Source organism: Pelecanus crispus, chromosome 2 (assembly GCF_030463565.1).
Source record: "Pelecanus crispus isolate bPelCri1 chromosome 2, bPelCri1.pri, whole genome shotgun sequence".
NCBI classification, from domain to species: domain Eukaryota; kingdom Metazoa; phylum Chordata; class Aves; order Pelecaniformes; family Pelecanidae; genus Pelecanus; species Pelecanus crispus.
In genome coordinates this window covers 143,214,125-143,226,941 of record NC_134644.1, presented here as the reverse complement: position 1 = coordinate 143,226,941, position 12,817 = coordinate 143,214,125, and the positions used below count along the sequence as shown (strand labels likewise).

Sequence of the window (12,817 nt, the reverse complement as noted above, 5' to 3'; positions counted from 1 at the left end):
GATGTGGCACTTGGGGACATGGTTTAGTCTAGTCTACCCTTGATTGGTTTAGTGTGGACTTGGTAGTGTAGGTTAATGGTTGGACTGGATGATCTTAAAGGTCTTTTCCAACCTAAACGATTCTATGATTCTATGATTCTAAGGTAACCGCAGGAAAAAAGTTTCATTTATAGTTATAACGATTGCGCTACTTTTCGTTCTCAGGATGTCACCAAGGAGAGTGGTGACATCACATCACATGATGACATGTGACATGATGTGACATGTGACATGATGTGACATGTGACATGATGTGACATGTGACATGATGACAACACATCACCATCACAGCTATAGAAATCCAGAGGGTGGAGCCTGACACTTGTCCTCTGCAGAGGAAGAGTCTTCTCAGTGTGATGTGGATACCAACTCCTTTCCCAGCAGCATTGAAGTGAGAGGGACTGCAACTGCTGCTCTTCATGTTGAGCAAAGCCCTGTTGTAAGGTGTTAGGAATATGTGTAGCCTGTCTACCAGATCAGGGCTCACAAAGGACTTCATCCTGGGGTGACAAGGGCTTAGGTGTGAAACAGATCCACAGGGCACTGTTGGTGAAGCCTAGCTTTTGCCAAAAAGCCCAAGTCTCCTCACACCTGCACACAGCGGAAAGAGATAGGCTCTCTGGGGTGTCGCTCAAACATTACCTTCCAGGTCTGACTTGACCTTAAGTAAAGACCTGTTCTTTCACAGACTGTAGAAGAACCTAGGGAAAAACCATTTGGAAGCTAAAGCTAGTTTTTACTATTATCTGATTCCCATTGCCAACACACTAAGTTTGTCAAGTATGTTGACTACATGACTCGTGTTCAGAAGACCTTCTAAGAAAATTCTTGCCTCTGGCATCTCAGGCAACCATGCAGGACCAGCAGGTATTCTCCAGTTTGCTCTTCTAGATTTGAAAAGCTTCATGGTATTTGGGTTTCTGCCCTTGATTCCTTCTCAAGACATGATCTTACAGATCTAACATCTAGGTGAGAGAAAATCTCTAAGGAGGTAAGAAATTACATTGCAGTTCCCTGATTTTTTCCTATGCTTCTGCCACAAGATAGTTTCTGGTACTGATTCTGACACTTCCATGTGCAGCTTAACTCGATACTGATCGAGCTATGTGAAGGAAAGGAAGAATTAATCCTCTGATTCTTAAATTTTCCATTTCCAGTAAATACTTTGAAATTCATTTGAGAAGTGGATTTTGAAGACAAGTTCTATAAAGCCACACCTAGAAAAGGAGACTTGAAAAACTCCATGAAAATAATTATTGTTTCTTTTATTCGTGCAAATGATTTGAACCAGTCAGATTCACAAGTAATGAAAATACAGTTCAGTGAATCTGTGTAAGAACTGTGTTTGATATGACAAATTTGCTGGCTTTGCACGCTGACCATGCTATTTTTACAGTAAGGCTGGTCTTGACTCCTCGCTGAAAAAGGGTGGAGAGGTCAAAAGAAACAGAGAAGTGGTGTCTGAGTAAGGAAGGAACCTGCTGCTTTGCCTCCTTCCTGTCCTCTGAATTTCCTGCAGGGACTGGCAGTCTGGGTTGTGAAAACCTGTCCATGAAGGACTCATCTTTCCCAGGCTTTGCTCCTATTGACCAAGCATTCCCTTCACAAACAGGTCTGCTGGTCCACTTTCCCAGCTATTTTGTCTTAAATGTTCTTTTCATATGTAAGCAAGTCAAACTCACCTCATCCAGTGAAGCACAACGCAGAGATCTCCTTTGATATGCTATTAACCTCTGCTGGCAACACATAGGAGACCGCTTTAAGTCAAGCAGAGTCTCTACACTCGCCTTAACTCTGCTTTCAAGTACCACTTTGAAACTTAATGAGACATGATTAAAACAGGTCAGCAACTCCTTTGCCCTCACACCTCTAACATCTATCTCTGGGCACAGCCTTAGTTTTGTAAAACTTTGAGAAGGCCAGCTCAATGTAAAGATGATTTCTTGTTAAGTTAAAGATGATCAGAAGCAAAGTAGCACCTCTAACATTAGTGCTGCTCTGTATCAACATTTCTCGGCATACTGAGCGAGGCTGAGCAGGGAGAACAAGTAGTGGTCTACCAGGAGCAAAGCACCTGGGCTGCTTGAAGTTACTGCAAGCTCTTGGCAGACAATAAAAAAGGCTCAGAAGAGTGACTCAGGCCTTCCAGGAGGAAAAGGTGAGACTGGATGAGATCAAATAGTACCAGGAAGGAAAAAGACTACTATGCCAGGAGAAGGGAGGGGAGGGAATTGCAGTTGGGAGAGGCATCGCTGGTAGGTGACCTGTCAGTCTGAAGGTGACTCCAAACCACCCAGTGGAGAAGCAAGGCCCAGCATCCAGGGAAACTGGTCACACATGTAGGTGGACAGTAAGCCAGCAATTCTTAAACTGCAAGGGGTGTGTACACCTGCACAGGGAGAGTATGCATGCAGAAGATACATTTGGGAGCAAAAGTCTTGAGAACTGTTAACTACAGTCCCAGGATATTTACTTTTTTTTTTTTTTTTTTTTTGCTTCTTTACACCATATAAACCCCTTGGTCATTCAAAATTCATATATAGTAGAGGTGAAGAACTAGGAAAAGCCAACCAAAACCAATGCATTCTTCCACATCCAACTGGGCAAATACTTGTGGGCAATTTTCTGAAATTAGTGGATTACACCTTTTGCACGTTCACAAACAGCAAAAACATACTAGATTGCAACATTTTCAAAATAATTGAGATTTAAAGCATCTTCCACTCCTCAAGTGGGGTTTGCACAGCAATACTGTATTGCACCCAGTTTTTCCTACAATATGTAGCACGAAATTGCCCAAATTGAGATCCCCACAAATAACAAAGAACAGAATTTGCACTGGCATGCATCAACTACCTCTGATAGCGCATGTTTCTACTTGTTTCTACCTTGCAAGAAAGGCATCAGGACATTGAAATTTTGTACTTATTTGGGCCAGCCAGTAGTTAAACTTGCCGTGGAAATGTTCACTGACACTGCTGCTCCTGGTTAAAATCTTTAATCAAGATACCATTATCTTTTTCTAAAAACAATGCTGCAGATATTTAAAAAGGGAGTACCCTGCCCAGCTAGTGTTATCTAAATGGCACATTCATCTGTTTCAGGACTATTTTCCCTACACATTGACAAGAATTTCTAAATAAATAGGTCTTTGTACAATAAGTAGGTCTAAGGTTATTCTAATCATTGTTTTAACTCTCCAGGTATTAGACATCTAGCCATTTTAATGTCATCATCTGCTATCAGACACCCTACATGGACGTGGTGTTTGTATTTAGTTAATCCTAGTGTTTTCAGGGCCTGTTCCAGTTCCTTTTATATTTAGGCAAGCACCCACATTTTTGGTGGGGTGTAGTAATCAAGATTAGTGGGCTAGGGAATAATAACATGCAAAGTCAATGCTCACCCAGCCCTGCTGTGTTCTGCATGACTGACCTTAATACCTTCTACATCCACAACCTTAGACTGTGCACGTCAGGAAGATGTCAGAGCAGAAGGTCGCTCGGCTTTAAGTCAATCAGCAGCAGAAATTGCTACTGTATGAACAGCTTGCAGCAAAGTTATCTAAATGCTTAGAGAAGAAATTCATTAAAGATTATCTTTAACATGCTTGAAAAATAAATTTTTACCTTTATCTACATGGTACAGGGAGAGCAATTTTCTACATATTAGCATAATAATCACCAGAGGAGTACCTCCTTGACCATATTGCTTGTTTATACCACTTCAATATCTTGTAATCTTGAGAATGCACATTTTTAGCTTTATTTTTCTGTCTGGTATGCTTTCCTTTATACCTTACATATTCAAATCCTAGTCATTACTTCTTTTTCATGCACAAAACATATCGGAGTTTTACTATTGCAAATTGCAGCTACTAGCACACACAGCAAAAGCAGCATCAGCCAACACCTCATCCACTGAATTGCCAGTCACCTCTCAGCAGCTATGTTACAGGCCTTTGGCCTAACCTAAGCAAAATGGTTGGGCATCTCTGGGTTAAAATGAAAGCACCTAGCAAGAGCGTGACTTTACAGAGTGGAATGCCTATCCATGCGAGTAAAGAAAAAAAAAAATCACCTTTCTTCAACACTGGAGAGGATTTATTTTGTCTATAAAAAGCCTGAACTAGGATCTTAATTTTTCTCCCTTTTCTCTTCATAAATATAAACCCCAGTCTTGGGCCAATATAAACACTGTAGAAACCTAATGTTATTTAACCTGTTTTACTCTTTAAGTACTTACAGATGGCTAATTGTTTAAGATGGATATAAGTGCTTCACATTTAAACACAAGTTTTACACACTGACATCATTGTACAAACTGTCAAAGAAAAAAAATCACAAAAATCACTAATATATTACAGTCAGAGGTCTTTTGAGCATATGAATACATGAAGATCAAAGAAGAATACAAGAAGGTCAAAGAAAGAGTACCCCCCATGATGAGCAAGACTGGCAAACTGGTAACAACGGACAAGAAGGCGGCTGAGGTACTCAACAACTTCTTTGGCTCAGTCTTCACTGGCAACCTCTCTTCCCACACCTCTTGAGTAGATGGACCACAAGGCAGGGACTAGGGTAGCAAAGTCCCTGCCACTGTAAACGATCAGGTTCATGACCACCTGAGGAACCTGAACATACACAAGTCTATGGGACCTGACAAGATGCACCCCAGAGTCCTGAGGGAATTGGCTGATGTAGTTGCCAAGCCACTCTCCATGATACTTGAAAAGTCATGGCAGTTAGGTGAAGCTCCCATTGACTGGAAAAAGAGAAACATTGCACCCATTTTTAAAAAGGGTAGACAGGAAGACCCTGGGAACTACTGACCTGTCAGCCCCACCTCTGTGCCTGGGAAGATCATGGAACAGATCCTCCCAGAAGCTATGCTAAGGCCCATGGAGGACAGGGAGGTGATTCGAGACAGCCAACATGGCTTCACCAAGGGCAAGTCCTGCCTGACCAATCTAGTGGCCTTCTATGACAAAGTGACTACATCAGTGGACAAGGGAAGAGCTAGAAATGTCATCCATCTGGATTTCTGTTAGGCCTTTGACACGGTCCCCCGCAACATCCTTCTCTCTAAATTGGAGAGATATGGATTTGATGGGTGGACTATTCAGTGGATGAGGAAGTGGTTGGATGGTTGCATTCAGAGGGTAGTAGCCAACAGCTCAATGTCCAGATGGAGGCTGATGACAAGTGGTGTCCCTCAGAGGTCTGTACTGGGACCAGTGCTGTTTAATATTTTAATCAATGACACAGACAGTGGGATCAACTGCACCCTCAGCAAGTTTGCAGATGACACCAAGATGAGTGGTGCAGTTGACACACCTGAGGGACGGGATGCCATCCAGAGGGACCTGGACAAGCTCAAGAAGTGGGCCCATGTGAACCTCATGAGGTTCAACAAGGCCAACTGCAAGGTCCTGCACCTGGGACGGGGCAACCCCCAATATCAATACAGGCTGGGGGATGAAGGCTTTGAGAGCAGCCCTGTGGAGAAGGACTTGGGGGTACTGGTGGATGAAAAGCTGGACATGAGCCGGCAATGTGCGCTTGCAGCCCAGAAAGCCAACCAGATCCTGGGCTGCATCAAAAGAAGCGTGGCCAGCAGGTCGAGGGAGGTGATTCTGCCCCTCTACTCTGCTCTGGTGAGACCTCACCTGGAGTGCTGCGTCCAGCTCTGGGGCCCTCAGCACAAGAAGGACATGGACCTGTTGGAGCTGGTCCAGAGGAGGGCCACAAAAATGATGAGAGAGATGGAACATCTCTCCTGTGAGGAAAGGCTGAGAGAGTTGGGGTTGTTCAGCCTGGAGGAGTCTCTGGGAAAACCTTATTGTGGCATTTCAATACTTACAAGGGGGCTGTCGTGGTTTCGGCTGGGATAGAGTTAATTTTCTTCCTAGTAGCAGGCATAGTGCTGTGGTTTGGATTTAGTAGGAGAAGAATGTTGATAACACACTGATGTTTTTAGTTGTTGCTGAGTACTGCTTATGCTAGTCAATGACTTTTCAGCTTCCCATGCTCTGCCAGGTGCACAAGAAACTGGGAGGGGGCACAGCCAGAAGAGTTGATCCAAACTGACCAAAGGGCTATCCCATACCATATGACGTCATGCTCAGTATAGAAATTGGGGGGGGTTGGCCGGGGAGCAGCAATCGCTGCTCAGGAACTGTCTGGGTATCGGTGTGCAGGTGGCGAGCAATTGCATTGTGCATCACTTGCTTTGTATATCATTATTATTATTATCATTATTATACTGTTACTATTATCATTACTATTTTACTTTATTTCAATTATTAAACTGTTCTTATCTCAACCCAGAAGTGTTTCTCACTCTTACTCCTCCAATTCTCTCCCCCATCCCATCGGGGTAGGGGCAGTGAGCGAGCGGCTGTGTGGTGCTTAGTTGCTGGCTGGGGCTAAACCACAACAGGGCTTATAAGAAAGATGGGGACAAACTTTTCAGTAGGGCCTGTTGCAATAGGGCAAGGGGTAATGGTTTTAAACTGAAAGAGGGTAGATTCAGATTAGATATAAGGAAGAAAGTTTTTACGATGAGGGTGGTGAAACACTGGAACAGGTTGCCCAGAGAGGTGGTAGAGGCCCCATCCCTGGAAACATTCAAGGTCAGGCTGGACGGGGCTCTGAGCAACCTGATCGAGTTGAAGATGTCCCTGCTCACTGCAGGGGGGGTTGGACTAGATGACCTTTTAAGGTCCCTTCCAACCCAAACCTGATTCTATGATTAACCAGAGAATTAATAATTCTGCAGTGTTTCCCCACTCAAACAATTCTCACTTTCCCCTGTAAGGTTTCTTCAGGTAAAGTCATGCTAAACGATGTTCTTCAAAACTGGGAGAAAAAAAAAAATAAAAAAAGAAACCAAAACTGTCCTTTGAACAGTCTTACTTCTATTTGGTCCATTTTCAGGCTACTCTTCTAGAATGACAGGATTTAAAATCCTCTTAAACAGTTTCATACATTCTCATAACTCCTTCACTACAAGGGAGCTCAGTAGCAGGTTCAGGAGCTCAGCACCCTGAAACCACTCGGAAGAGCTGGTGGCCTAATAAAAAAAAAAAGGATAACAGACTGCAGAAGACGTATTCATCCCAGACTAAGTCATTCACATCTATTGCTCCCACGTCTAAAGTTCATTGACCCATCTGCCCCAATCATCTTATCTCATTCTCTTCTATTTGTTACAAACACACGGCGGAGGCCACCGTAAAAATATCATCAAACACCTTTAGCACAGCTCTGCTTCTCCAACATATCACCTCGATTTCAGCATCCTGATGATGAAGTTGCAAAGAACTACCTTGGCCGTGCTATTTAAAACAATGCTACTTTCAGAAAGGACAGTGTCCATTTAAAAATCTTGGCAAAAGTAAGGTAAAACTAGTTTCAGATTTGTACCCTAAATCTGCTGCCAAATTAACTTTGGAAATACACGTACTACAATTTTATAGAAGTCAGGCATCTGATTAACAACAGGTAGAACTAATGCCTCTCAATAGTACTGCACCTGCAATTCTCAAAACTGGAACTTTAATTACATTTTCATTATGAATTGAACTAGAACAAAACTGATGTACATGAAATACATGTGCAGTTGACACCTTCACCTGCACAACCTGAGGAGACATCAACCCTCCCAAACCCACAGAGCTTTGCAATACAGATGAGACACCTAAGCACTTACTTTAATAAATAATAGGGTTGGACATAGGGCTATAAACACCAAATAAAGCCCTCCCTTTGATCTTTATAAAATATTTAATGAAATCTCCCAAAAGTGAGTGACAAAGATATTACAAAACCGAACTTCAAAGATAGCCCTTTCCTCCAATTATCAAAAAAACCCTAACTTACCTTTCCCTCTAAGCTAAACTTAGCTACTTTTATGCAGGATGAATAGCTCTACTGTGTGTTCGCAATCCCATTACCTTGTTACTTTAATTGCTGAGCTAAATATACATTTAGCAAATTTCACACTTTCTTGAAAAAGAGAGGGAGACAATGGCAAGGACTTAGCAACAGATGTATTATAAACATAGTATTACAAAATCCACTTTGTATTTGCAGCTTGCTGCCCCTCAGCCAAGTCAAAGATGAATACTTTCAAAGTTTTCTTCAAATTTTATTTAATAATTTTCAAAAATAATAACCACTTTATTTTGCATTCCACTGTATAGAAATTTTGTAGGAAATAATGTCCAAAAGAGATCTGTCTTCACTGTAATGTTAATTTAATAGCTAATGTACATTATTCACATTTATACGCAAATACACGTGATATTAGTCCAACACGCAGACGACCAAGAGGTCGACCAAGGCAGCTGCTTCGAAAGCCGCATTCATGCATCTTAACCCACTGTGACCCATTAGTGTTAGAACATTTGCTGATCCACTATGTTTTCCTTCGGGTGAAGACAGGGAACATTTAAATGGTTTGTTCTGCTGCATGTTAAACTGGTCAGTGTTTTGGCCATCTCTCTCTTTCAGATTTTGTTGCATAGGTGAAAAGCCTTCTGTGCAGCCTGCTGTTTTTAACACATGTAAATGCAAACACAGTTGGTTTTCTGTTCTTCAGGGACTCTTCTTGCTTTTCTGTTCTTCCTTAAGCTCTTTTGCATTACATCTGGACCCCAATGCTGTTAACATTTCTATTGTTGTCAAGTTGGCTCCCTTCATTACCAATCGTTCTCCATCAGCTGTAAAGGGAAAAAATTTTAAGAAGTCACAAAGGCTAAGTCACAATTACTTTACTGTACAGTTCTGTTTTGAATATAAATCCAAATACCCTGTTCATCTTGTCTGATTAGAAAGTACTCCACTTACCACGGAATCTGATTATGCAGCACCAACAAAGAAAGATATTAAACTGTACACAATACACATGTAATTTTTATTTCTGTATTGCATTATTGAAAAATCTGAAACATTTGTCTAGATATACCCACAGTAAGAACACGTATTTGATGAGAATGGATCATACTGTGCCCTCAAAGTCATCTAACAGAAGGCACAGAAGGCACTGCAAGGCATAATTTCCACACATGGCTCAGCATTTTCGCAGCATGTTGTCTATGGTCCATTTAACTTACTTCTTTAGCCAAAACAACGAATTGGTTTACACAGTCTGGTGGTTATAATGTAAAAAAATAGACCACTAGGATTTCTAAAATTCTGAAAGAAATTATTTTAAAAAAGGGAGGAAGCAGTAGAAGTATTGTACCTAAGTTAATTATTTATTTTTTCAGATTTGCAAATACAAAAGCCATACTCAAACCCATGTAATGGAATACCATGCATGGCATCCAACCACATGTTTGACAGCTACAAGGGCTGCAAACTCTTCACTTGGAAAATAATCAGCTCTTAGAAAACAAAGAGTTCAGACCTGTAGCTCTTGGCATTACTGAAATAAATTGTTTGGTTTTACGCTGTGAAAAACATTAAGCTTTACTGCTTAAGTCTTAATATATCACAGTGAGAGACAAGGATGAGAAAGACAGAGGCATGGGGGAGGGAGTAACAAGCAATGTCAACACTGAAATAACTAGACTTTCCCAAGCAAAAGGAAGTACATTCAACACTCTTGACATTTCTACCAATTCACTAAGTATATTCCTATACTTTATAGGAAGTTTAAAGAAAAAGGGGTAGCAAGAATCAATAATAATGAAAACTTTATTGGGCTACATGACATATTGGTCCATTACAGCACAGCAGGAAAGAAGATGCAGCCAGAGAAAAGGACAAAAGCAGATTACAGCCATCTGTTCACAGCCTAGAATCTGGGCTGCTTCCAGAACTGATGAAATTTCCACCATCAATTCCCTGCCTGCTCACTATACCCTCAAAGGAAACCAAGAAATTTGTTGTACATCAGTTGACCTCATTCTGCAAGTCCATCTGCACACGTATGGCCTTATCCATATGAGCAGTTCCTTCAAACTGCGTAGTAAGTTACTCAGTTGCATAAGCAAACTAAAGGTGTTCAACTTTTCTGTTGTCAAGACTGAGATGCCTCCACCACAGATAACGTAAAAAAAATTACAGAAAGTGAACAGATTCTTACATCAAAACAGAGCTACACTTACTTCCCTGGAACTGCACCTGACTGCAAGGTCACACAAATACGTCACTACAAAAGTAGACTCAACCTAAAGTTAAGTCAGTTCTTTGATCTAAGATCCACGAGACCTAACTGTAGTGCAAAGACATATAGACACGTTTATCTAGACATCAGGCTGTTAGTGACTCCCTCTTCCTTTTTCTCTCCCAGCTGCACAACATCTAGGTATGGACCAGAACCAAAAAAACGTAGCCACAATAAAAAAAAAGCATACAGAAGACAATAACATCGTAATAACACAAACCTGTAAGGTCTTTTTTGGTCAAGATTAAAAATGAACTCCTTACCAAACATAACATCTACAAGTGGTTCAGACCCATCATGTCTCACATCAGCAGTCACTTCACAGTTTCTATTAGTGGCCTGGATTTTTTTATGGTTTATACATCCAAGAAATTTTCTGAAAATATATTGAAAATACATTAAGTATGTTGTAGATAGAAATTATAGTAAGTATATGTCTAAAACTAATTTCAATATCTTGATATTGCTGGGCAATGAAAGTATAAACAAAATAGGATTTGTATTTAATAATTTCAGACAGGTACTTCTTATGAGATAATCACTGTTAAAAATCCAAACGGATAGTGCTTATATGCTAACATGTAAAGAGCATACCAAAGAATTTTGCAAAAATTCAGTGTAAGCACTTTCTGCGTTTCTCTCAGCTGTGTTAGTAACAATAATAAAAAAAAAACATGAGCAAAGTAATTTTCATTTTTCTTTATACCCCAGTTGTTTGTCAATGTTTTACTGTTTGGGTTTGAGACAGCATTTATTTATTTAACATCACTGATCTCCTGCAGATTTCCGAAATGCATGACTGCTACCTGACGTTCTAAGTCAAGTTGTGTTACTAAGTTCATTGCAAAAGTAGGTGTACCTGTAAAACTACTGCAAAATGACATTTTACAATTGTTTGGTGCAGAACTTACCTCACTCAAGAAGCATAATTACGTAGCTTTCTGCAACAGTTAATAACCAAGACAGAGAAGCAGCTGTTGCCCCCCACCCCCCGCCATTACCAGAATTTGGACTAGTGATTACAGACCCTCACCTACAGGCTCAGCAACTGAGAGGGGCATCTCCCTGGGTGGTTTGGTGAAGCTAAATGCACATGCCTACCTGGAAGGGTCTATGCTTAGGCACAGAGATCCTCCAAAAATCAGCACAGAATGAATGCTGTGTGCCTCCTGGTAACACCGTAAACAGAGCCCTTACGACAAACACTGTCTTCTCATTCTGAAACTTTAAGGTTCTGCCTAAACTAAGCTACAAAGCCCTGGCAAATGCAAGCTCGCAGGATCATGAAGATCATGAAAGCTAAAGCACAGCAGATGCAGAAGTTTGGGGAAACGAGGTTCTGCTCCAGGGAGCGAACAACAGATCCTGCCATTTCCTTCATGATTTGCTCCCAGGACGTCTTCTTACTTTTGCTGGCCACAGTGGCAGCAAGTCACAGGGCCCCGCAGTGACAGCAGCAGTTTTAAGGGCTTCGTTTCGCATCCGCCACTGCTGTGACCTGGGCAGCGGCCGGCTGGGGCGGGCGCTCTCCCTGCTCTTCAGAAACCCTCCACGCTGCCACGGGTGGAGGGGAGCAGGCCTGTGCCCCTCACCGTCCGCGGGCTCTGCGGCCGTACTGCGGGCACATATAACGCCAGCCTCTACCCCCCCCCCCCCCCCCCCCCCCAGATAAATAAAATTAAAGACAAAAAGTCCAGCCCTCACACCTGCCGTGAAACGTACAGAACACACGCCCCGGGCGCAGGAAGGGCGTTGGGTGGTTTACAAACAGGGGAGCCTGGCCAAGGCCTCCCCGCAGGCCAGAGCCCGCCCAGGCCGCCGCGGGGCCGGGACCGGGGCCGGCGCGGCCCCCGCAGCCCCCTCACCTCGTGCTCTCCACGTTGGACTCGAAGGGGCAGAAGCGGACCACGATACTCTTCACCGGCCGCAGCACCACACGGATCTTGGACGCCATCTTCTTTCTGCGCCCCTACTACAGCTCCCAGCAGCCCCCTCGCAGAGGCGGGAAATGGCGGCGGGCGGGGTCGCCCGCCCCGCAGGCGCCTGGGAAAGGTAGTGCGCGGCGGCCTCGCCCTCGGGGTGGTGCCAGCCCGGCGGCCCGCCTTCCGTGGCCGTGGGCGCTGAAGGCCACGGGCACGGCAGCGTGGGGCCTGCGGCCCTGCGTGCCGGGTCTCTGCTGTCGGTGGGATGGCGGCGGCCTGCCCTACGAGCCTCATTTAACAACCCGAGGCGCTCGGGGCCGGGCTCCTTCATGGTTGCAGAGGGAGAGGCACCGACTGCCCGGTCTGTCCCCGCCCCTCCCCTGACTCTGTAACACAGTAGATGCAGTTAGGGCGGGAAGAAAGCACACTTTTAACATAAAATTGACCTAAAACACCGCCTCTGGGCTCTGCAGCAGAAGTAGCAGGCCCTTGTGCCATTAAGACTTGCATGCAGGAGGCAGAGGGCATGGGGTAACACTTACGGGAAGCTGTAGTATATACTATCCATAAACTTAAGAAGCAAGGTTGGGTTTGTTTTCTTTATGTTAAATCTACCCCCATGCCGTGACAGCTTTTGATGTCTTCCAGAAGCAGTTTAATGCAATTGAATAGACAAGGAT

At 43.2% G+C, this 12,817-nt stretch overlaps 1 protein-coding gene across 1 annotated transcript; it reads right to left on the bottom strand.

The window, feature by feature from the left end:
- Nucleotides 1-8,211: 8,211 nt before the first annotated feature.
- Nucleotides 8,212-12,205, bottom strand: MRPL53 (mitochondrial ribosomal protein L53). Its single transcript, XM_075705919.1, has 3 exons — nt 12,081-12,205; nt 10,479-10,591; nt 8,212-8,764 (listed from the first exon to the last, which is right to left on the bottom strand). Exons 1-3 carry the CDS (start codon nt 12,167-12,169, stop codon nt 8,640-8,642), a joined length of 327 nt encoding a protein of 108 aa, XP_075562034.1. The 5' UTR covers nt 12,170-12,205; the 3' UTR covers nt 8,212-8,639.
- Nucleotides 12,206-12,817: the final 612 nt, after the last annotated feature.